This window comes from Mercenaria mercenaria, chromosome 15, assembly GCF_021730395.1.
Source record: "Mercenaria mercenaria strain notata chromosome 15, MADL_Memer_1, whole genome shotgun sequence".
NCBI classification, from domain to species: domain Eukaryota; kingdom Metazoa; phylum Mollusca; class Bivalvia; order Venerida; family Veneridae; genus Mercenaria; species Mercenaria mercenaria.
In genome coordinates this window covers 64,854,990-64,880,245 of record NC_069375.1, presented here as the reverse complement: position 1 = coordinate 64,880,245, position 25,256 = coordinate 64,854,990, and the positions used below count along the sequence as shown (strand labels likewise).

The 25,256-nt window shown below is 33.1% G+C and overlaps 1 protein-coding gene and 1 long non-coding RNA gene across 4 annotated transcripts; both read left to right on the top strand.

Annotated features, from left to right (window-relative positions):
* Positions 1-24,244, top strand: LOC123556855 (uncharacterized). Of its 3 annotated transcripts, none has more exons than XM_053525470.1 (6): positions 1-181; positions 4,164-4,243; positions 5,842-6,577; positions 13,073-13,213; positions 19,503-20,748; positions 21,037-24,244. In XM_053525470.1, exons 3-5 carry the CDS (start codon positions 5,842-5,844, stop codon positions 20,558-20,560), a joined length of 1,935 nt encoding a protein of 644 aa, XP_053381445.1. In that variant the 5' UTR covers positions 1-181; positions 4,164-4,243; the 3' UTR covers positions 20,561-20,748; positions 21,037-24,244. The 3 variants fall into 3 exon arrangements, with proteins under 3 accessions (XP_053381445.1, XP_045203841.2, XP_053381446.1); XM_053525471.1 differs by lacking the exon at positions 1-181 and adding an exon at positions 1,673-1,848 and having other exon boundaries at positions 4,149-4,243; XM_045347906.2 differs by lacking the exon at positions 4,164-4,243.
* LOC128549135 (uncharacterized) lies at positions 7,466-12,785 on the top strand. Its single transcript, XR_008367479.1, has 4 exons — positions 7,466-7,724; positions 8,852-8,989; positions 9,617-9,784; positions 10,301-12,785. It is a non-coding gene; the product is annotated as an uncharacterized LOC128549135 (long non-coding RNA).
* Positions 24,245-25,256: the final 1,012 nt, after the last annotated feature.

Below are 25,256 nucleotides of genomic sequence, written 5' to 3'. Positions count from 1 at the left end.
AAATTATTTTCTTGCCGCTCACGTGACCGGCATGTCCCGGGTTGAGTGAAACGAATAGGCCTTAAAAACAGTCACGGTTTAATCTATTTTTAGCCATGTTTTACTATTTATCTAAATTACATTCTTTACCGTCCAAAAGGGTAGTCATAAAAACCGTGGAGTTATACTATTGATAATAAAGGTAGGAACCGGATTTTGTTCGCTTCTTAACACTATAATGGTATTGAAATCTGTACTTTAAAAATGATTATATGCAGAACACATATTCGTCATTTATATATACTTATTTGTCCTTGGGAAAAATATATTTATAGAAATTCTGCTTACGCTGAAATATCTTGGTAGGAAACTTAAATTTTAGAAATACTTAAAATGAAATTTTTTTTACATGATTGTATTAACAACCTGTGAACACACATAATAAAAATCACTAAGATATTACTGATAATAATGCAAACTCCAAAGCAGTGATCTCCCTTGCCGCTTCGCCAACTAAAATTCAGCTAAGACTTCTTTTAATTATATAATTATTTAGTTATTTTCCCAAAATATTTATAAGTTTACACTTCTTTTAGCACAGGCGAATGTTCCACCTGAAACGAAACTGAAAGTAAACAAACGAGTATGTCGACGTTAAGGTAAAAGGGTACATTTAGATGCGAAAATTTTGGGCACGGACGGTCTTACATGTAGCGAGTCGCAATATTGCAATATTGCACTTCCCTTATGAGCAGAATCAGGGTGGCCATTTTATAAATTGCGTGCATGTTTTGTGCTTTTAATTAATGGCAAAATCAGGATTTTCATACAAGAATAAAGAAAGTTATCAAAACGAAAAGTTTACACCCTCCATGAAATAGCATGCCAAAATCATCAATTTTGCACTTTTTGAACAGCCTGCAATGATCCCGCTGCAAGAACAATGCCCAATTTCTCAATTTTTTAGTCCTTACTGAACGTCAGGATATAAACGGGATAGGGGCCCATCCAGCTCGTTTTGTTTTTCACAAAATAGCGAAAATGTTCCTGAGTATCAATCAACAAGCACAGAACCCTTCCGTGATTTGAATTTTTCCGCGAAAAGGTGTCTCATTGATCATACAAAGCTACCAGTAGTTAGTTATACAACTGACATCAGAATTTTACATGTATCGGCTGTATAAATTTTCTAAAGAATTAAAAATCATTATCTCTCACCTTAATTTACAGACATCTAAAATCACGAAATTCTATTTATTACAAATATTGACGGGGGCCAAAATTCGAAGCGTACCCTGCTACCTTAATCTTTGACGCCGTTTACGATTATAATGCTGCCATTGACCCAATTTAAGCCGAAACAGATAGAGTCTTTTGAATATTTTCCTGCTGAAGATATGTTATTGTCAAAAGTTTGGTATATCATATTAATATATAAGTTTGTTTTTAAACCGATTATCACGTGATGAACAATGGTCAGGTGAATGTTGTGTTCGCCGTGATCAATGAGCGAAGCGGCAAAGGAGATCACTGCATTGGAGTTTGATAATAATGGTGAACCTTGAATTAATAAACATCGTAAAGCGTTATCTATCATTGTGTATTTTACTTTGGTTTCCCATGCGTTAGAGCTTAAAATAGAAATGGATTTTCAAAGCTGTTACTTAATTTAGATTATAAGTAAAATCAAACGGAAATGCATAACATTTCCATTAACTTAAAGAAGCGTTTATTGATGTAAATCAAGAAAAAAATCATATATTTCTGGGGCAGTATTCATAAAGCATCTTAAGTATAAGTATAAGAAATTGAAATTTATACTTAAGATGCTTTATGATTACGGCCCCATATCTATAACGATAAAACAAGGTAAGTATTTACTTAAGTATTACTTAGGTTAGAAATTTATTTTACTTAAGTATATTTGTTATTCATAAAACAACTTAATAAGTAATTCTTGTTTTTTTATTGTGGACGGAAACATTAAAAAAACATTAATTTCAGAAAGATACAAAACGCACAATTATGTTCAAAGTGCTTTTATCTGAAAACGACACTTTAATCGTACTCACTACGCTATTTTATTTTCTGACTTAAGTCATTTCTTACGTATCTTATGTTTTAGCTGTTTTATGACTAGAACTTAAGTTTTTACTTAGACTTAAGTTGAAATCACCACAAACTTAAGTAAAATCTTAAACTTAAGGCAAAACTTATACTTAAGATGCTTTATGATTACGGCTCCTTGTCTATAACGATAAAACAAGGTAAGTGGCATATTAATTATTATTTATACACAGTAATGTGTTTGAATACTAATAATTCAAAATCGGTTACTGAAGGAGCTCTAATTCTGTTGTAAGGACCCGTTTTTAGCTCGACTATTCGAAGAATAAGTAGAGCTATCCTACTCACCACGGCGTCGGCGTCGGCGTCGGTGTCGGCGTCGGCGTCACACCTTGGGTTAAGTTTTTCTTTTCGTACCAGTCCACATTTTGACAAAGTCTTTTGAGATAATGCTTTGAAACTTTCAACACTTGTTTACAATCATCATGGCCAGTTATAGGCAAGAGCACATAACTCCATCAAGGATTTTGGCTGAATTATGGCCCCTTTTGACTTAGAAATCATGGTTAAGTTTTTCGTACCAGTTCATATTTTGACAAAGTCTTTTGAGATAAAGCTTTGAAACTTTCAACACTTGTTTACCATCACCATGTCCAGTTATAGGCAAGAGCACATAACTCCATCAAGGATTTTGGCTGAATTATGGCCCTTTTAACTTAGAAATCTGGGTAAATATTTCGTACCAGTCCACATCTTGACAAAGTCTTTTGAGATAAAGCTTTGAAACTTTCAACACTTGTTTACCATCACCATGTCCAGTTATAGGCAAGAGCACATAACTCCATCAAGGATTTTGACTGAATTATGGCCCCTTTTGACTTAGAAATCATGGTTAAGTTTTTCGTACCAGTTCATATTTTGACAAAGTCTTTTGAGATAAAGCTTTGAAACTTTCAACACTTGGTTACCATCACCATGTCCAGTTATAGGCAAAAGTACATAACTCCATCAAGGATTTTGGCTGAATTATGGCCCTTTTTGTCTTAGAAATCTGGGTTAATATTTCGTACCAGTTCATATTTTGACAAAGTCTTTTGAGATAAAGCTTTGAAACTTTCAACATCTGTTTACCATCACCATGTCCAGTTATAGGCAAGAGTACATAACTCCATCAAGGATTTTGGCTGAATTATGGCCCTTTTTGACTGAGAAATCTTGGTTAAGTTTTTCGTACCAGTTCATTTTTTTTGTAAAGTGTTTGTCATATGGCTTTGAAACTTTTATCACTTGTTTAGTATAATAGTCTCTATCTGTAGGAAAGAGAACATAACTCTGTCATCTATTTTGGCTGAATGATGGCCCATTTTGGACTTTGAAATTGGTTCTTTTTCCATACAAGTCCATGTTTTGTCAAAACTATTTGACATATGGCTTTTAAACTTTGAACACTTGTTTATCATTATGATTTCCATCTGTAGGCAAGAGTACATAACTATTCTGACTGAATTATGGCCCTTTTTGGACTTTGAAATTGGCTCATATATTGCCATTTAGTGCAAGACTTATTGAAATCAAAGTAATACAGGAACATTGTTTGTCTAATCTATTTATTTCTTTTGTTTGATTATCCGTGGAAATATTTTGACACCATTCTTCAATCAATTCTTCGAATAGTCGAGCGCGCTGTCATCAGACAGCTCTTGTTATTAGTCTTGTTGATAGATTAACGTACATTTTGTTTGTAATTTATATGCCTTTTGCATTCTTTCAGTTCTGCACATGGAACAAATGTATGTCAGGGTTGTGTTTGCTTCTCATCGAAGGAACACTCATTGTTTATACTTGTAATTGTTTAATATTTAGATGTAATTATTCTGCACGCATTATAGTTTTGTTAACGTTAACGTATATAGTATTTTGAGATTTTGTATCAGTGATTTATCAGTTATGCAGTTATATAGAAGGTAGGCTGCCGATTTCCCGGAGTAATTATTGGCTAATGTTTAATATAGTCTGTATTCATTGTGTTTTTTTTTTTTGTACGGATGTATCTGTGAAACGAGAAAGTACCAACTGATCAATATTTTTTTCTGTTATACTAGTAACTTTATGTTTAGTGACCTGGAGGAACTTATTTGTGTGTTAGAGGAAGATATACACTTTTACGAGAGGTTAAAGAGCAAGTCGATATTCAAAGGTAAAATGATTTGGTAATATTTCATGTAGTCCAAATAATTGTTCTAAAGAGTCGAATAAAGTTATATATTATTTTGACTGATCGATATTCTCCTCCAAGGTAAACAACGTAAAATATCTGAATGTAAAACCGGTCTACACGAGGTCTCATTATTTAGACTATATGTCATGCAAATTCATATTCGGGTTATTATGTTTAGGTTTCCTAGCTAAAAGCTCAAGATAAACTCCAAGTTCAAGTTCACTGGGTTTTTAACCAGTCCAGTTCATAATTGTATCACCCATCAAGGAAATTTAATATTCTTGACACAAGTATTCCCATTATGAAACGGAATGTCATACACAACACTCAGATTCATAGCTCATATGTCAAGGTCACTTATTGAGTACAAGTTTAAGCATTTTGCCCTCTCTGGTCCATTTCGCGGTCATTAATCAAGGATTTGTAATATAACTCGGCACAAATATTTCCCAGAATGAGATAAATTATCGTGTACAACATCCGTACACTACCTTAAAGGTCAAGAACACACTTTGAAATCAATACAATATAGGGTATTTGATGTTCAGACATTATTCCGTCATCCAGGAAGAAAGTTTGATACTACTTTGCAAAATGTGTCCCTTAAGTATAGGACTTGTTACGTACAATACCAAGATTCTTACTTTGCACAATTGTTGCCTGAGAAGACATGACATGCACAACACCCGGATCCCTAACTGAAAGATCAAGGTTACACTTGAAGGTCAAGCGTATAAAGGGGTTTCCAGTCCATTAATCTGTCAGCTATCAAGGAAAAAAAACTTGACTTTTACTTGACTTCTATTACTTGGCATAAATATTCCCGTTAATTAGATGATGTGTCATGTGCATTTTTCAGATCCGTTGCTCAAAGGCCAAGGTCATACTTGGATGTCAAAAGTCAAAATTGAACTTTTTTCCTGTCTTATCTGTTAAGTATTTGAGGTTTTTCACGTCCTGTATGCATCTTTTTCACTCGTACATTGATATTTATATACATAATTATATACCTTAGGATAAACGTTCTTATATGATATGGAATACATTAAAACAGTTTTGCTGTAGATTTCTCATAATTACTCCCCTTTAATATGATGAAGCATTTTGCTACTTTTGCTGTCATTTTCCCCTCAAGTTTAAAACTAAATGTTATTTGTTACTTCTATTTTCATAATTTTATATTTATAGATGTGTATTGTAAGCAAATTAAACTTTGGGCTATAAGATATGGTTTATATAGCATAATACTTTTTATACATCACTGACATATATCTGGTCATGAGGTTATCCTGCAGATGAATATAGTCACTTTCGAGTAGAGGGCTGTATACTGCATGGGCATTTATATTGTATGGCAATACTTCATTCACAACTTTTTACTGTTTTATGATAATTATTTTTTTGCAAAACATCTTTCATGCTTCTTACCAGCAGCATTACTCGTACTCAGAGTATATGTTATAGCACACGTTTCCTCTGATAAATCTTATCAATTGGTCCTGGGTAATTTTGTGATCAATTATTGGTGAAAGCCCGTTCTGACATCGCTGCTATCCATTTTCTGTTTTATATTGCAGATGTCTGACAATTACTACCGACTCGTGACCTTCATATGCAACTTTTGTAAGGACGTTATGCGTAATGTGTTCTTACACTTCGCGAAAGCCGATTGTCACGAAAATGATATGTGCTTCACAAATCTTGAGTCATATCTACACAACAGGATGTCAGATATCATGATAATGAAAACAAATGGATGTTTGAGATTGGATCAAGTTAATAGAATTTTAACAAATAATGGCGAGACAGACATAAAGCTGTGGGACATTTCAATGTTAACTGCTGCAATAGAAAATTTGTTTGGTAGTCGCTTGAATATGAGAGTCAGAAATTCCATTCAGCAGATTCGCCAAATTCGAAACTTGCTTATTCATATAGCCCATGTTGATCAAATAACCGATGACCAGTTCAATCACTTTTGGTTTACATTACGGAAAGCGACGCTCAAGTTAGCAAGTAATATCCAGGGGACGAAATACGAAGAAGACATAGCAGCAAAAATTGATGATGCTAAAAAGCATAGAGCTTATGAATCATTCGATACATTGCGGGAATGGTTTGAAGAAACAGTGACACAGTTAAAAGACGAATTTAAAAATATGAGATCAGAAATATGTAGTATAAGAAACGATAATAGCTCTGTTAGATATCAAGCAGAAGATGTTAATGCGGAGAAAAACAAAAACAGAGCTCGTAGGAAGAGATTCCGAACGGAAACAGTGTATGAGCGGGCTTCTTTGTCAACACTGGAAGGTGTGTCTTTAAATAATAACACAATTGATTGCAATTCTGACATTGAATATTTTTATACAAGAGATCCTTGTTTCGGTGTCAAAACCACGAGCACGCTTGGCCAATATCTTGAAGTTAAACATTTTATGTCAAACATAAACATTTTGTTCACTACTCCAGTCTAAAGAATAATTAATACAAACACCAGTCTTCCCACTGGCATTTAAAATTGGGGTGAAAACTTAATTCTTTTTCTTGCACTTTTGCACTCCCTCACTTACTGATATATAAACTGGGGGTGCATGTACCATTCTGGGGGTGAAAAAAAAAACCATATTTGGAGGTTTAAGGGAACACTGAAATGCATACATGTTATATGCATACATGATTCAAATACCACTAATGAAACCATCAAACTAGATTAGATTAATTGAATAATGACATGTACATCACACAATTTTTGTACACAAATTAAAGATTTTAAAGTGAAGTATATCTACATCGTACAGATAGAAAAAATATTCTAAATTTTGTTATCAAATGTGTATTTCTTTTTGTAAGAGTAACCTACATGCAATGTTTCTCTTATCTCTTGCTTCATTATATTTCTTCTACAATCTATAATATGTAATCCCGCAAAGTGATATTTAACATTTGTCCAGTTCTAAAAGGAAGAAGTAAATATTATTAAAATAATAATCAAGTTTTAGGTTTTAATCAAAGTTCAGACGTTATTGTATTGAACTGGTTTGATGTATTTTGTTAAGATTTTTTTTTATTTCTTAAATCATCTAATGTGACGTCGTCTTTGAAAACCGGTCCAGATGCGGCATGACGTAATATCGAGAAACGACGTTTAAAGTTGCGCCAAGTTTACGCGCGCAGTTTTCTTACACATGTTTTAATTAGCAAAAGTTTGACCGTTTAAGTACGACTGCTTGTTACATGATTGATGACAGCCTACTACAGAAAGAATATTTAGACATCAGACCTGTAAGAAAATAGTGGTATTACGCCTGAGGCAAAATAATTCGTTGAAAATCAGTTGTTTCCCCTTCGCTATGTTTCCGGTTTCGGATTTTAACATTATGTGATGTTCACTTTTGTTTAACTACCTTTTGTTCAACGATGAAGGGATCTGAGACTTGTAATACCGTTTACTGATTTGGTAAGTACCGTTTATAAACAGTTGTCAATGAAGTTCTCTAATATATTTGAAAGTTTCACTGAAACACTGTGAAACAAGTCGTTTTTTTTACCCGGAAGTGAATCCAAAACATACCGAGGGAAATTTATGAAATTTATCTTGTGGCCACTAAACACAGATGATTCCACTATGCCTGTGTATTTAATATAAAATGGCCAGTTGGGTTATCACAAAGATTATTGAAGGTAGGCAGCTTCTTACTCGAGGTGACCAGGATTCATCAAATTAGTTCATTGTCCATAGTAAGCATTATTATGGAAAAATACAATATACATGTAGCAATGATAATTAATAAATTTGATGCAGACATATAGATGCCTGCCTGTGTCACATCATTTCTCGAAAAGTCCCTTCTCGCGTAGTAGCCAAGGTATTTTTAAACGAAATATGCAGATGTCCGGTAACCGGACGCCTACCCTGCATTCTAGCTGTCCAGCAACAATATGACTAGCCTCTCCGTGAATGTTTTTCTAGCTGTTTGGCGATCTTTTTATATATGAATACTGTAAGGAAATAAATTGATTGTGTCATTTTTTGGCATAGGTTTGAATATTCACCTGCAAGGCATATACAATATTTGAAAATTGATTACCGGACACCTAGAAAACCCCTATAGGATAGAAATTTGGATAGGCTAGGCGTCCTGTTACCGGTTGGCTAGAACACCGGCAAGGTTTCTGGTTACCGGATGTCTAGACACTTCCATTTATAAAATGGTAACTGTTTTTGCTGTGGGTCTCATAAGTCATGTTAATCCTGTCTGGTGACTACTCTCTTAAATTTCTATTATTGTTGATCTATTATTGTTGATTCAGAATGTTTTTGTAACAGGATGAATTTTTTTCGGATAGTGGGAATTTATGCCATATAACATGTATAATGAAAATCTTTTTAATTTTGAAATTTTTGAGCCTTACTTTGTGTAAAACAATTTATGATCCTGTAAAAAATAGTTTCATAGTATAATAACTTTTATAGTATTTTGTGGTAAGTTAATGAAACCTTTCACAATCACATTATTAATTTAGTGTTCATGAAGTTTTTGATTTTAGTGATGTTTACAGTACATGTAATGTATCTTCTTTCAGATGATATTCCTTGTTCCTTTGATGGTTCATTCCACTATACAGCTGGTTCATATACCATACAACAGCCAGGAAATTGGCCTGTTTACTTTAAGATCCCAAGAAAATGTAACATATTTTGGATGTGCTTTGAGGAATCAGGTAAGTAACATGCAGCTAATGGCTCTTATTAAAATTTTAATGCAATATATTATTTATTTATACCTCTGTCTAGGTTTTGTTGGAGTCAATTCAAAATAAGTCTATATACTTCTACAGTGTCTACACTAATGATTTGTACAATGTATGTACATGTACTATGACTATTAAATGGCTTAAACTGACAAAACTGGCATTTATATTGAAATTTAATTTCAACAATCTGGTTTTGAGGAGGATCAGTTGGTGTAAAGTCTTCATTACATTGGCTATTAGCCTGAGAAAAGTCTGTGGCACTCAATAAGTACATGGATGATTTGAATGCTGAACACAACATGTACATACATGTGTATAAGTTGATATCTCAATAACTTGTAGAATATAGTTCTAAATAATAGGAATTTTAATTAAGTATTCAAAGTAAATCAATTAATTGTAATTTAGTTTAATTGTAATGTGATTATTTTCAAATTTAATTAACCCATTCTTGACTTAGACATTGTGATGTGATTGAATTTTTTACCAGTTTTATTGCACCAAGAATATAGATTAGAATGAAGACTGTAAAGGTTCCTGAGATACATGAAGATAACAGATACTTTTACCAAAGACTTTTAAATTTTTTTTCAGGAATGCAAGTGTTTCCTCTTGTTTATGAAGCAACTCAGTTGGTTAAGGGGCAGACAACTTGTGAGCATGGTACACCACTACCTGTACTGGTATTCCATTTTGACAATGTTACTAGCTAGAATAGAAATAACATCTTGCTGTGGTACAGTCTGTGGAGACTTTTACTAGGTAACAACCATTTTTGATAGCTGTTAAAACAGTGTATATTTTTAACCCTTAGGCTGCATGAGGCAGCTATGTCTGTCTTTGCAACCAGTGCAGATCAAGATCAACCTGCACATCTGTGCAGTCTGATCATGATCTGCAGTGTTTGATACTTTGCAAATTTTCTATGAGAACCCCATATAAGCTATAAATGGTACTGTCTCTATTTAAAGATGGAGTAGTCAATTTAACAAATTTAGCAGGTTAAGGGTTAACCCAATAATTGCAAAAAATGTTTTTTTAGAACATCCTATTTGCAGTAATCAAAATCTACAAACAAAGTACATTTTATATACTGACAGCACGCTGTTGTCAGTCTGTTTGTCAATATTTTAGAGCATTGGTTGTAAGAAATTAAAGAATCATCTATTATCAAATAGTGATAACTCTGCTTTTATTAAATAAAGAGACTCCTAGGTTGATTATTTAAAATATTATGGTTAATTATTTAAAATAATATGTTTTACTTATTTGTTACAGGATATCACAGATCGATTGAATATTCAACAATGATCACAGACCATGCAAAGTTTGAATCTGACTTGCACTTTTGAATTAGAAGAATCTGTGGAGCAGGGTGAATGCTGAGACCTTTAATAATACATGATATTGCTGGCACAGTGTGTCAGTCATGAAAGAAAGGCCATAACACTGCACAGTTGGTCAACAATGATTTAAATCCTGTCACATTCTACCAGAGAAGAAATATCTTATCACAATATTTTAAACTTTTGAAGAAGATAACCCAGTATTACCACTTCATCATGTCTGCAGAAACAAATGGATTGTTCGTGTTAAAAGTGACAGTCCAGTTAACTTACTAAATCTACTCCCCCTTGCCAAACGAATATTATTGACATGGAATGACACAAGCCTGACAATGGTACCTGTATGGACTCGTAAGAGAATAGTATTTGTCTGAAAAGTCAAAGGATTCTGTTTGTCCCAAACCACTTCAACTGAAAACTGAAATTATGATTGGCGAGGATTTTTCTGAGAACTGAAAAAAGGAAGTGAATGTAAAAGATAGAAATTGTTGTTGAATTCAAACGTTTTAATACACACCACTTTAGCTTGTTTTGCTGTTCATATAGATGTGTTTAGCTGTTAAGGTTAAACATCAAGTAAAGGTTGTAGTTTCAGTTACCAACATTAAAGTATTGGCTGGAAATAAATATCTACTTTTCATCAGAGTTTGTAGCAGTGTAACCTTCATCAAAAGTTAAGCTGTTGTGTTAATTATTAAAGTATTTTTAGAAAAAGGAATTTAGTATGTATGTTGCCATGGTAACATAATTCAAATTATATTTCATTGAAATTATGGATTTGTATTTCAATAAGGGATCTACAGTATATAATGTAATGGTAAAAGAATGTTCACTTTTTTGTATTGTCAGTTATAATTTAACTAGCCAGTGAAAAAACAGATTATGAGGAAAGGGATGACTGAAATGTTTATTCTTACATAACTACTTTTGTTACAGAACATGGCTGTTTTAAAGTTTTTATGTGAAATTTTCAGATTTCTTTCCTGAATACTTATACTTTCAAATATTTAACTTATTAGAAATACTTCTTTAAGATAAGCTCTTGCTTTTAAGTATTATTGTAGGAAAAGGAAATTTAAAACATATGTCGCCATGGTAACACAATTTTCCTAGAAAATATGGAAAAATTTTAATTAGCTGTACTTTCTAGTATTCTACTTTAAAATAAGCATAAACAATAAAAAAATCAATAGTAATATATGTTTAATTTACTTCAAAATGGTTATTTATTACCAGCAGGTAAAAGGCAAGTTATGAAGAAACAATGACAGAAATGTCTTATTCTTATAGTTATTACTCATGTTACAAACACTGTCATAAAACAAAACATTTTAACTTTTTTAACATGAAATTTTGAGATATTTTCGAATACATACCACTTTATAATATTCAAGTTATCTGAAACACTTTTCCAAATTTAGCTCTGTTTTAAAGTACTATTGTAGAAAACAGAATCAAATGCATATGTTGCCATGGTAACATAATTTAATAATGTTTTTATAGAAAATGTGAAGGACTTTAGCCAGCTAGATCGTTGCACTTTAAGTGAATATCTAAATATTCTTTGTAAAAGAAGATTCATTTATTTAAAAACAGCCAGTGATTACCAATAAGTGAAAACACAAACTGAAGAAACAACGACTGAAATAGTTTATTCTTGTGGTTATTACCCGTGTTACGAAATCTGTCATAAAACCAAACATTTTATATCTTTTCACATATAATTTTCAAATTTTACTTTCAAATACATATCCTTCATTATATTCAACTTACAAGAAACATTATTTTAAATTAAGCTTTTATTTTTAAGTACTATTGTAGAAAAAACAATTTATTGCATATGTTGCCATGGTAACGCAATTTGAATAATGCTTTCATAGAAAATATGAAAGATTTAAATTAGCTTTTTTTTCTGTTTTAAGTAAGCATCACAAAAATAAAATTTCATAGTAATAGAAGGTTCTTTTTTTCCAAAGTAGTCATTTATTATCAGCATGTAAAAGACAAGTTATGAAGAAACAATGACAAATCTGTCTTATTCTTATTGTTATTACCCATGTTACAAAAACTGTCATAAAACCAAACATTCTTAATATTTTCATGGGAAATTTTCAGTTTATTTTTGTAAATACATATGCCTTAAAATATTTTACTTTTTAAAATCCTTATTTCAAGCTAACATGTTTTTTTTAAGTTTTATCATAGAAAAGGGATTTTAATATATTTGTTGCCATGGTAACACAATTTTAGAAATATTTTTATAGAAATTGTTGTAGATTTTAATTGATTATCATTTTGTGTATTAAGAATGGGATCTTACTTATATCATGCAATTGTAACAAAAGATAAATTTATTTCAGAATTGTTAACCATTACCAGTATGTGAGAAATAAACTAGAAAGAAAGGATAACTGAAATGTACTGTTTTTATTTTTAATATCTATGCTACAAAATCTGTCATAAAATTGACAATTTTGAAGATTTTCATCTGAAATTTTCAGGATTTATTTCTGAATGAATATACTTTGTAAATATGCAAAAACCTGAAAATGTCAAAATTCCTCATCTGGACCCATTTTCTCAGTCATGGTCACTAATTTAAATTACATAGCTATATAATTAACCAGTTCAACGAGCGTTCATATTAATGCTTTTAGAAAAACATTTTTTTTCAGAAGGAAGATTTTCCATATTTACATTACAGCTGATAGAATGAAAGACGAGAGTTTTGAAATTATGGAGGATGTCCATGTTAATGCGAGAACAATCAACCAAAAAGAATGGAGGAAGAGATTGCGAATGAAAAAAACAGTATCAGAGCGGGCTTCTTCGTCAGCATTGGATGGTGTGTCTTTAAATTATAACACAATTGATTGCAATTCTGACATTGAAATTTTTATACAAGAGATCCTTGTTTGGAGGTTTAAGGGAACACTGAAATGCATACGTGGTTTAAATTTTCCTGTACAGTTATGAATAACTTCATATTGAAATTGTTACAACGATTCTGACATGGTTATGCCATATCGAATGTTAAGAATATCCATAAACTGCAGGTGCGTTTCTATAATTTGTACCTGTGTAATCATTGCTAAGTCTGGGCCATCCGTTCGGGCAGTTATGACAAGATTTACAAGAACTTATTAAAAATTATTGTAATTATAAACAGTGATCAAAGCATACGTTTTAAACTTGCTAAATCAAATTGAGCTTGCAACATTTTCATTCATGTCGTGTTTGGCGACCATTTCCTATTTACTAACGTGAATTGACGGGGGGATTCCAATGTTATTATCTTTTCTAACGAATTCTATACTAAATATTTACTAAAATTCAAGTAATGTCATATCTGTCATCACACAACAAAATAATCCTTTGAAAAATGTCTAATTTCTATAAAATACCTAACACACCCTTATATGAATATTATAGAACATGACTTCAAACATTTCGTTTAAATATTTTTGGAAATCAGTAATGACCTGTTAAAATAATTATGTTGCATTTGAGAAACGCTATGAACGCTACACCCTGATGAAAATATCTTATACCTACCTGTTAATAAATATAAGAGAATTTAAGAAAAGGCTGCATGTAATAATTGAACGAATCTGTTACAAAAGAAGCCTTTGTGACATTTAACATAAATTGTACAGAAATTATCGATATCAGCTGTTCTTTTTCTGTTTTACTTGAAGCGTGGCCACAGCTAATACAGCTTGTATTTGGACGAAGTTGAACATACAGAAATCCGAGGTTCTGGCAACTTTGAATTTTAATTAAATTGACCAGGTTTTCTAATATAAAAATCAAGACGCCATTTTATGTTGCGACGACATTTACGTAATTATAAATGTTGACGTGTTGATGTCATGTGATTTTTTTCTATAAATCCGTCTGTCCTGTATACTTCAAGCGACTTCCTACTACCGAAATAAATGAATGGTGAAAAGGCGTTTCGTATGATAACTAGTTAACTTAGGAGTTATTTTACAAGTATAAAACCAATACAGATTTATCTATTTTACACTTTTTTACACCAATATACGCTAAATATTACATTTCCCCTTTGCTTAACTTAAATAATATATCATATTCCCCAGTGATATGATATCTCATGCCAAAAAGCGTTATTTTAATATTTTACTGTTTTGTGCATGTGATATGATCCTTAATATTTATCATGTCCCCCACCCCATGAAAGTTAAGAGGGAGGTTGGTAATGACCACCAAATGACCCTTACTGATTTTGACTTCTGTGAGTCAAAGGTCAAGGTCACAGTGACCCGGAACAGTTAAACTGTTTTCGGATGATAACTCAAGAATACTTAGGCCTAGGATCATGAAAGTTGATAAGAAGTTTGATCATGTCCAGCAAATGACCCCTATTGATTATGAGGCTAGTAGGTCAAAGGTCAAGGTCACAGTGACCTGGCACATTTAAACTGTTTCTGGATGGTAACTAAAGAACACTTGTGCCTAACGATCATGAAAGTATAAGGGGATGTTGATCATGACCAGCAGATGATCCCTATGATTTAGAAGTCAGTAGGTCAAAGGTCAAGGTCACGGTGACAAGGAACAATTAAACAGTTTCTCTTCGATAACTTGAGAACATTTAGGCCTCACAAGACGTTAAAGGGATGTTGATAATGACCAGCAGACGACCTCAATTGATTTGGAGGTCACATGTCAAGGACACAGTGACCTGGAACAGTTTCACCGTTTCTGGATGATATCTTGAGACGATTGGGTTTAAGATCATGAAACGTAATAAGGAGGTTGATCATGTCCAGCGGATGACCCCTACTGACTTTGAGGTCAGTAGGTAAAGGTCAGGGTGACATTGACCCAGAACAGTAGAACTTTTTTTGCCAAATAACTAAGAGAATACTTTGGTCTAAGATAACATTTTATACGGAGGTTACCTTTGACTGGTACCAGTGCACAGTGACCAAATATTTCTACTCTTTGTACAATTACTGAATGCAACAAGGGCAACATTCCGTCTTCTACGAGCTCTTGTTTACATGTCATATCACATGCGCAACAGCGCTATTTTTTTGCGCATGTTATATCATTTTTCATATTTCCTGTTGAGGGACTACTTTCGTACTGCGACTATCAATTTTGTAATAGCGAGCTCAAAGAGCAGGCCCAAAGGGCCTGCTCGAGAATCGAGCTTTACGGTAACGCAAGTATACTTTCAAACATGGTGATGGATTTGAAAAGTTTCGTCGGAAGTTCTTAAAAAGCGCACACTAGCGGACAGGTGCTTCCAGGAAATACTTCTTTCCGCAGTGAATACAGAACTTCTTTCTATTGCTAAAAATTATTCATCACTCAGCAATAAGGCAAGAAAGATTTCCAGTTGTTTAAAAAATATTTTCATTTAAAAGATCAAGCATCGGCTAGTAAATGGAAAAAAGTCATTAATAAGCGGGAACGCGGTAATGACGTCACCGTGACACTGGCTTCCCATAAATTTTGCTACGTATGATATTTACTGTTACAGGTATGGTGACACTAAATGTAAACTTTCTTTTTTCAAGTGAATAGGTTCTCGCGAATTCTTTTGAGTAGTGAATAGTTTCTTTGTGACAAATAAATGATGCATACATTTTTATTTAAATCCGATTTCTTTGAGCTCGCTTTGAAGCTTTGTCTTATTTCATATTATATATATATTACGGTAGTTCTGCACCTTTGATAAACCGGAAGTGATGATGTAACATCATTTATCCGGAAAACGTAGAATAAAGTATGGTTTCGGCGCACCAATCTGACTAAAGTACTTGATCTTCTAAACGAAGATCTGAGAACGACCCATTCACATACGTCTTCTGTATATTTTGGATTTCCAGTATTGCTATTTTTATTTTAACCAATCAGACTACTTGTTCGAATGTCAAAGAGTAAGAAAAATGTGCAGTCATTCCAGGGTTCGAACCCGGGACCCCTCGCTTTTAAAGTAAGTGGCCTACCGACTGAGCTAACCGGCTACCTGACACATTATGACATAAGAATTGTAAATATCAAAAGTCAAGGCTACAGGTAGATTTGCAAGATATTGTAAGTTAAGTTCTGATTGGCTAGCGAAAGGGTCGTGAGAACGAGGCTATGAATAGGTCGTTCTCAGATCCTATGCGTAGCATAATAGGAGATGTACTTTAGTCAGATTGTCGGCGCACTGAAATGAAAATCATTTTAATGCTGCATATGAGTTAATATGTTACAATGGCACTCATAATATCTTCCTAAAGTTAAAATATAACATTAAGAAATCTGAAACGTTAATTAATTCATAAATATTAATGTCTTGAAATTAGTGTCAAATGTGTGGTTCACTTTAATCATGGACAAATATCTGAAAAATAAGCACACGGACCTATTCATTTTATTTCACCACATTGACGGTCATATGTTTTTTTTAAACGGTGAGAAGTTTCATTAAAATTTACGTTGTAGAAAAAATCTATTAGGGAAAATAATATGAAAGTCATGATTTTACCGTAGACTGCCATTCTGAAAAACTTGCATGAGGTCCAAATTTGTCAAATCAGTCTAGTCAATTATCAAGCACACGATCCATGCATTTTTATTTTCTAAGTATATTCTGAAGTTTTGAAAATTAAGAGTTTATTAATATTCAAACTCTACATTGTAGAAAATGCAAAATTACCTTTAAAAGGATTGAATTTCTATTTCTAGAGTTTATGCATGTTGGTATCCTGTTACTATTTCTTTTTTTTATATTTTGCTTTACGTGCCAAAATTTCGAAAACAACTGTTTATCAAATATTGAATCGAAACTATGCACATAAGAGAGTTATCACCTTTTATTGGAATGTTGTTTTTATCTGTTGAAATACGTGCATACATGTAGGGACAAAGATATCTAAAAGTATCTAAATCTTTTATATTGCTTTAAAAATGTCTCATTACGCCACAATTTCTGAGCGCTAACAAATAAAAACTCCTTCTGTCTTTATCTTTTGTTAGTATTGACTTTTTAATGCTAAATAAATCATTAAACTCAATATTTTGATTTTCCAGTAAAATGTTTTTACTTTTATATATGTACGGTATAATGAAATAAAAATCGCAATACCGAGAGGATGATACTTCGAAATATGAATATAAACCTCGCCTTGCGCCTCTGTCAATACCCATATATCTGGCGGTGAACAATTTTCATATCGCCCTCCCAGGAATGCACTATTTATTTATAATATTTATATAATATCCGTTCATGAGTTCAACATGTAGAAACGTTTAGTTCTTAGCTAACCCGAGCACAAAGTGCTAAAAAATGAGCTTCTCATTGCGGTCAGTTATTGTCCGGCGTCCGGTGTCGTCCGTCGCACGTCATCCGTCAACATTTTCCTTTAAACAACATCTTCTCCTAAACCACCAGGCCAGTTCTGATAAAACTTCAAAGGGATGTTCCTTGGATGGTCCTCTTGAAAATTGTTCAAAGAATTGAATTCGGTACATTACTCTGGTTGCCATGGCAACCAAAAGAAAAAAACTTTAAAATATCTTCTTGTCCAAAACCACAAAGCATAGGGATTTGATAAATACTCGGTCTGTAGCCTCACCTAGTGGCATTTTACCAAGTTTGTTCAAATTATCCCCAAGGGGTCAAATATGGTCCCATCCTGGGGGTCACATGGCTTATATAGACTTGTACATGTATACGAATAAAATGAAAATCTCTTTGTACAAAAGCACAGAGCAAGGGCTTCGATATTTGGTATGTAGCATCAACTAGAGGTCCACTACAAAGATTTTTCAAATTATCCCTCTTTTGGAAGTTGTCTTGCACAAAACCACATAACCTTGGGTTTGATATTCGGTATGTATCCTCGTTTAATAGTTCTTTACAAAGATTTTTCAAATTATCCTCCTAAGGTTAAACAAGGCCCCGCCGATAGTCTTAATCATGACTTTCTGACCTACTTTCTTGTTGTTTTTTTCAGGTACAGTATAGAAATTCTGACAATTTGTATAATTTTTGATACAGATTTCTATACTCGTCTTTTATATTCAATACAGATTTCTGTACTTGTCGTTAGAATTCTTTACCCTGATCTACTTACCTATTTTCTTTTTTTTTCGAAGCTACGGCAAAGAGATTTAAACCATGAGAATAATTTTGATACAGATTTCAGTACTCATCTTGAATGGTCTTAATCTTGACGTACTGACCTACTTTTTGTTTTTAAGTTACAGCAAAGAGATTTGGACCACCTGTATAATTTTACTAACAGATTTCAGTAATTATCTTTAATTACCCTTAACGCGACTTACTCATCTAGTATTTTTGTTTTTGAAGCTTTAGCAAAAGAATTGTGTCACGTGTATTATTTTTCAATACTTATCTCGAATTATCTGGTAATAATTATACTAAACTTGGTCAGTAGCATCCTGGCATGGATCTTTAATAAATTTGTTCAAATGGTTTACAAGGACTAATTTAATAGAAACTTTTAACTGTTCAAGCAAGTATCTAAACTCAGGTGAGCGATATAGGGCCATCTTGGCCCTCTTGTTGTGAATCACGCTATTGATTTTGTATGGAAAGAATTACAACACGCGCTGCATGCTCACATATAGCTAGATCACGATTCAAATACCACTAATTAAACCAACAAATTGAATAATGAAAGTAAATGTACATCAAAAATTTTGCACACAGATTAAAGATTTTAAAGTGAAGTATTTCTACATCGTACATATAGAAAACATATTCTAAATGTTGTTATCAAGTGTGTATATCTTATTGTAAGAGTTACCTAAAAAATAAAATGCAAAGTTTCTCTTTTCTTTTGCTTCATCATATTTCTTCTGCAATCTATAAATATCTTTTATACCAGTGATATTGAACATTTGTCCAGTTCTTGAAGGAAGAAGTAAATATTATCAAAATAATAATCAAGTTTTAGGTTTTAATCAAAATTCAAACGTCATTTATTGAACCGGTCTGATATATTTTGTTAAGAATTTTATTTGTTTAATCAAATTTAAATCACATAGCTATATAAGTAACTAGTTCAACGAACGTTCATATTAAATGCTTTTAGAGAGACATGTTTTCTCCAAAATGACGTTTTTAAATATTTTCATTTCAGCTAATATGCTATTATACAGACGGTCTGATGGCCGTGTAGAGGATCCATTGGCTTTGCAGAAAACTGAGTGTGCGAATGCATTACAAAGTAAAGAACTAACTCCGGACGAGACTGAACTGAAAAATATTGGTTTAGAAAGGCACTTGGTAGGTTTAGAAAGGCACTTGGTAAAAGTGGAAACAGAGGAGGTTGCCCCGGAAATTAGACTACTCTCTGAAGTGTCCTATCTCTCAGGTTCGCTTGGTCAATTGAAAAGTCAATGGGAAAATGTAAGAACAGTGGAGGATGTTCAGGCATTGATCAGTGATGGACAAGTTCCTAACGAGCGTGTACTCTCAGATGTTGTTCATCGCTTAGGCAGGAAATCTGATATAGTTGAGTTGTTATGTAAAACTATTTGTGAGAAAATTGCATCTGCGTCTCCAAAAGTTGTACATGTTTTTGCTGCATATACCCTTGCAAATAGAGATAAGTTGCATTTTGTCGTATTGTTGGAGAATGGATCAAGTTCTGACAAAGATTTTAATTTAGATCACGAGATCGTAGTCAGAAATTGCAAAGGAAATGGAAAAACAGAGCATGAACATATGCAAAAAGAAACTGAAAGTGAACTTTCAGCAGAAGAATCGACGGCCTTAAAGAATACAATTAATGAAATAACGAAGCAGTATATGGAAGATCATAAGTACTTGAGCGCTATTACTGCAAGGAAAATCAGTTTGGAAGGAAAAGAAACTATATGCATTGTTATGTACGCTCATCCATGCACAGACAGATATTCTGATATCCCACACAGTGAGGAACACCTACCTGCTACAATCGAAGGCTATAAAGTAGTAGTTCGTAATGGAGTATTTAAACAAGCCACAAAGACAGCTTCTGAATGTCATGATAATGTACGGATGGGATGTCAAATAACTTCAAATCTGGTGAGCGGTTTTGGAACTTTGGGTGGGTTCGTAGACCATCATGCGTACGGACTCTGTGGATTTACGTGTGCCCACGTCGTATACGGTACTGAACAGATGAAATTTTTAAAGAGAAAAAAAACGACTTAAACGGTCTCCAAAAGAGGACCCTTGTTTGGTATATCAGCCTTCTACCAGTTCCGTACCTATTGGACGTGTTGTTGAGGCATTTTACACTGAGGGTGGCGACTCCGAATTAGCTGGCGTCGATCTTGCTCTTTTTCAGATAGAGGCGCGCCCTCCAGTTTCAGGAACATCTCCGCGATGCAATATGAATGGTGAGTATATGTACTTAAGACTGGAATTTACGCTGAACTTACACTTGATTAAAAAAGGAAAATGAAAGTTTCTAATAAAATTCAACAAAGGGAAATATCATACTTGGACATGGTGGCGATATGCGGAATTGCATTATGCAGTTTAATTAATTTCATCATACATGTATACATATTTAATAAATTGAATCAAATGTGCAATATAATGAATAAGACAAAAAAAAATATCTACTTCAAAAGAGACATACATAGTGACTTGTATAACTGAATGATCAAATATCTTTTTTTCAGAGAAATTGACGTATGTCTCGGGCAAAACTTGGGGAAGATCAAGACTTAATCTAGGTGCTTGTGAAGTATACAAGTTTGGTGTTGTTACAGGAATTACTCACGGAAAAGTCAGGTTTGACGGTATGTCTGTAAGGGAACTTCAGTTCGTCGCAAAAGGTTCAATTGACGGTGTAGATGCTATACTTTATAACCAGTACGAAATTGAGAATGATACAGTAAACGTTTGCGAACAAGGCGATTCAGGTGGATTAGTGTTTATGAAAGACTTTGCTGGTGAGTTAATATGCATAGGAATTGTAAGCGGAGTTCTCGATATGGTAAATCCATTACACGGTGTTGTTACACCTATAACGGATATACTTCGAGAGTTGAATGTGCTGCATCTAAAGCCTTTTAGAAAACAATTGACATTAGACCTTTTGGAAAAGAAGTTAGCAGAAAATGCTGAAGCATCACGCGTTCAACTGCGAACAGTAACCTCTGATTTACGTTCGCAACTACAGGGTGACTTAAAGTCAATCCAGCCTTACATTAACGAGCGTGTTTCAGAAATAGGACAGGGTATATTTACGAAAGTATTTGAAGGCGTACAATCAACCATAAATAGTCAACTTCAGTCTTCAATGATCTCAATGCAGTCTCATATCAACGATAGTGCATCAAAGATAATGGAAGGAGTTCAAAAGACTATTGAAAATGAAGTTAAGTCGACTTTAATCCAATATAAAACACATGACAACAACAAAGAAACTGTATTTAGAAATTGTGGCGACACATAAAGACAAAAAGCAACTGAACGATTATATTCATCTTCCGTGAATCTTCAAATTAAAAGTTATTAATTTAAGGTGAGGAGGTAAAGTAACAGCAACTCAGTAATAGGTCATATGGCGACTTCCATAGCTAGCTATATGGCGTATTCACTTGATGAATTCTACTTCCCAGGTGAGGCTCGAATCTGTTTGTATCGGCGAGGGAAAAGTGATTTGAAGTCAGAGATCTTAACCGTAGACTGGCTCCCGTCCCCATGTTTGTTCTTATTAATATATATCAGTTTTCTTCATAAAGACGGAAGTAACTCCAGAAGGTTGTTTCTACACCGACATTTTTATTGCCCCTGGTTTCAAACATAGGGACTGGTGAAAGTTGGCTACCAGAGTCTCACAAAATTGTGAGACAAATTCCCAATAATTTCTTTTAATGATAATCAGCTGCTTTTATCGTGATGTTTTATGTAAGGGTTTCATGTGCTTACCATCATTTAACGAGCCGCAGCTAATTTACTGATTTATGGCCTGCACTTGGCTTGTATTGGCTTATCAGACAACAGGAATGAAAAGTTCAGCCATCAGATAAAATAGTGCTATGTTAGAGGCTTAGACGTGTCTTATAAAATGGTTCTTGTACTTATATACAACTAATCTTGCAGCCAGGGAGCCATGCTACCTTAACCACAATGAACTTTTGTTATCAATCCAACTGTCTACTGGAATTAAACTTAAACTTACATAATGAATGAATTTCATATTGTTGGGTGTGTTTTCCATTGTTATTAAACTAGGCCATTATATCATGTTTTCTCTATGTTACTTAGATCAATTTTGGCACTGGTATTCCTATAGTTTTTAATTGCTCTCTGGCGCAAATCGAACCTTATTAAAACTGCAGAGGCTACGTTGTTTCACTTGTTTATCACAAATCTTTGAAATAATGATTTGTACAATAATATATAAATTTGAAACAGGTTAACCTAAGGTCAAAAATTATATCAGTAGGTCAAGTAAAGGAAAAACCTCGAGAACGCTCTAGAGGCCTAGTTTACATTCTAAATGCCATATTTTCTATATATTATTAAAATTATTTGTCCTAATGTATGTGTGTTTAAAATCAATGACGATTTTAAAGTTTGTTAAATGATCTAGCTTATTTACATAAAACATGTTCAGTTCAAAATGTGGTTATCTATAAAACCCAGCTTACATTATATCACAGAAATGTTCCTTTGGTGATCCAGTTTTAAGCTGATTAATATGCTATCCTTTGCTTTGCCGGCAAACATAGTAATGACCAGCCCTGTGTCGAGTGTATGTAAAGCATTGAACTAGTTTATTATGAAAAGGCTGTAACATAAATTTGGCATTCATGTTGTCATAGTAATTAAAATGTATTCTAAATTCGGGTTTGTGTATGGTTGTTCTTAAACTACACTGATATTTATTAAATGCATTATAAAGAAGTTATATGTTATGTTTTTAAATGTGAGTATGTATATTGTCTCTTATAGTTCTATTTAGAACGGTCATTTAAAATTGTTTTAGTCTGTATATAATATTACATGTTTGTAAATGAATGAGACATAAATAAATAAATAAATAAAAATATGGTTGTTCTTAAACTACACTGATATTTGTTAAATGCATTATAAAGAAGGTCTCTATCAATTTTCTTTAATTGTTAATCAAAAAGCCTAAAATATTTATTGCTAAATATAGCAACAACAGTTACCATGAAAATTTGAACGCTATTACATGTACTTGCAGTGTAATAATAATAACGTTATTCATAGATGAGCACTAAGTAGAGTAATGCAAAATTTATTCCGTTCCAGTCTTGCTAGCCAGGTTACTTCGAGAGATATTCATAGGCTCCATAAAAACATATGCTTGACTGTTTAAATCACAGCATATAATTCTGAATCTTTCTTTTGTAATTAACGTACCTTGCAGTAACGATAAAAATGGAACTTTTTAGTATATCTGATGACACATAACAATGTCAGTGCTTCTAATTCTACGGGAGAATGAATTTACCATTAAGTACAATAAAAGAGTAATGGACACGGTCAACTCAATTGTGTATATGTATGTATGCATATATATGGGCGCATAAGTAGTATGTTAGTACAAAGATATTGTTGTCTTAATCAATACATCTAGTTCATGACACGAAGAGTTGTGTATTGGAAAACATGCACGTAGCCATTTAAGATTGGTCGATTTGAATTGCTTCGGGTCAATAGGTCTCGCTTTTATAGTACTGGCGAGGCTAAGGTTACGTTGCCTTTTTGCGAAGGAAGTGTCTGTTGGGCACCACTGTAGTATTGGCGAGGCCTAAGTAGCTTTGTTCAAATTCAAACAGTTTGCACTTGACTTAACTTAAATATAACATTATCTTTCACATTAATTGTATACCAAATAGAATTAGCTCTCGATCTAAACATATATCTTACAGTTGACTGCTAAAGGAGTTCTTTGTTTATAGAATTTGAATTATAACTGTATCATTAAATATAATTATGCATGTCCATGTTTGTCACTAATTAATTGTGTAAATGGAAATTGTGTAAATGGACAATTAAAGGCAATATCTATTTTAATGGGTATTTTTCCAAGAATGAATGTGATCTTAATTAGGTTATTTGATAGTGTAAATTGTATTTGGCTTTTGCTGTTGTTCAGAAGGCCACATTTATGATTAATTTGTATTTTTTGTTCTTTGAACCGATCTATATCTTCATTTACTACAATCTATAAATAAAGGTGAATGATAAAATTATAATTTTATTATAATTTTTTTTTATTATTATTATTTGCGTTTTTCGAAGTGAAGTGTCTGTAATGCATTACTTGATGTGTTGTGTGTTAGGCCTATCAGTCTGTTTTTGCGAGAGTTAACATTGAGCTGTGAACACTTAACTGGTACTTTTTTATGTAAATACTGTTGACTTTGTTTAAGCACAGGTATATACCAGCATTCTTTCTTGTACTATTTGTTTTGCTATAGCCCTTAACTTACCAGGTGGCACCGTTTCGGTGCTCAGCCGTTTGTAAATTGAAGCTGACGGTCATTCATTCGGGTGCGGTCCGTGTACTGGATAGCATCAACACATGGCTTATTATTTCATGCATGCACCTGGTCTTCTCTAGTTTGAAGATAGAGAGGCCAAAACATGCCACCTCAGTCTTTCAAGTTTCCTCAGATTTATTAATGCAATAATTTACTTAAGCATACTAGAATATTTTGATTGTTATTTCATCTGTTCGTCATATGTATCTATCACGTTATGTTATCTCAAAGTATCTAACAGTGTAACAGTGAGGTAAATGAAACAGAGAACGATGTATGTTCTTATTTTGTTTCGAGTAACATTTGTATCAAATATCACAGCATTCTACAAAATACTAGGTTTCATACAGCTTTAGCAAACCTGAAGCATAAAA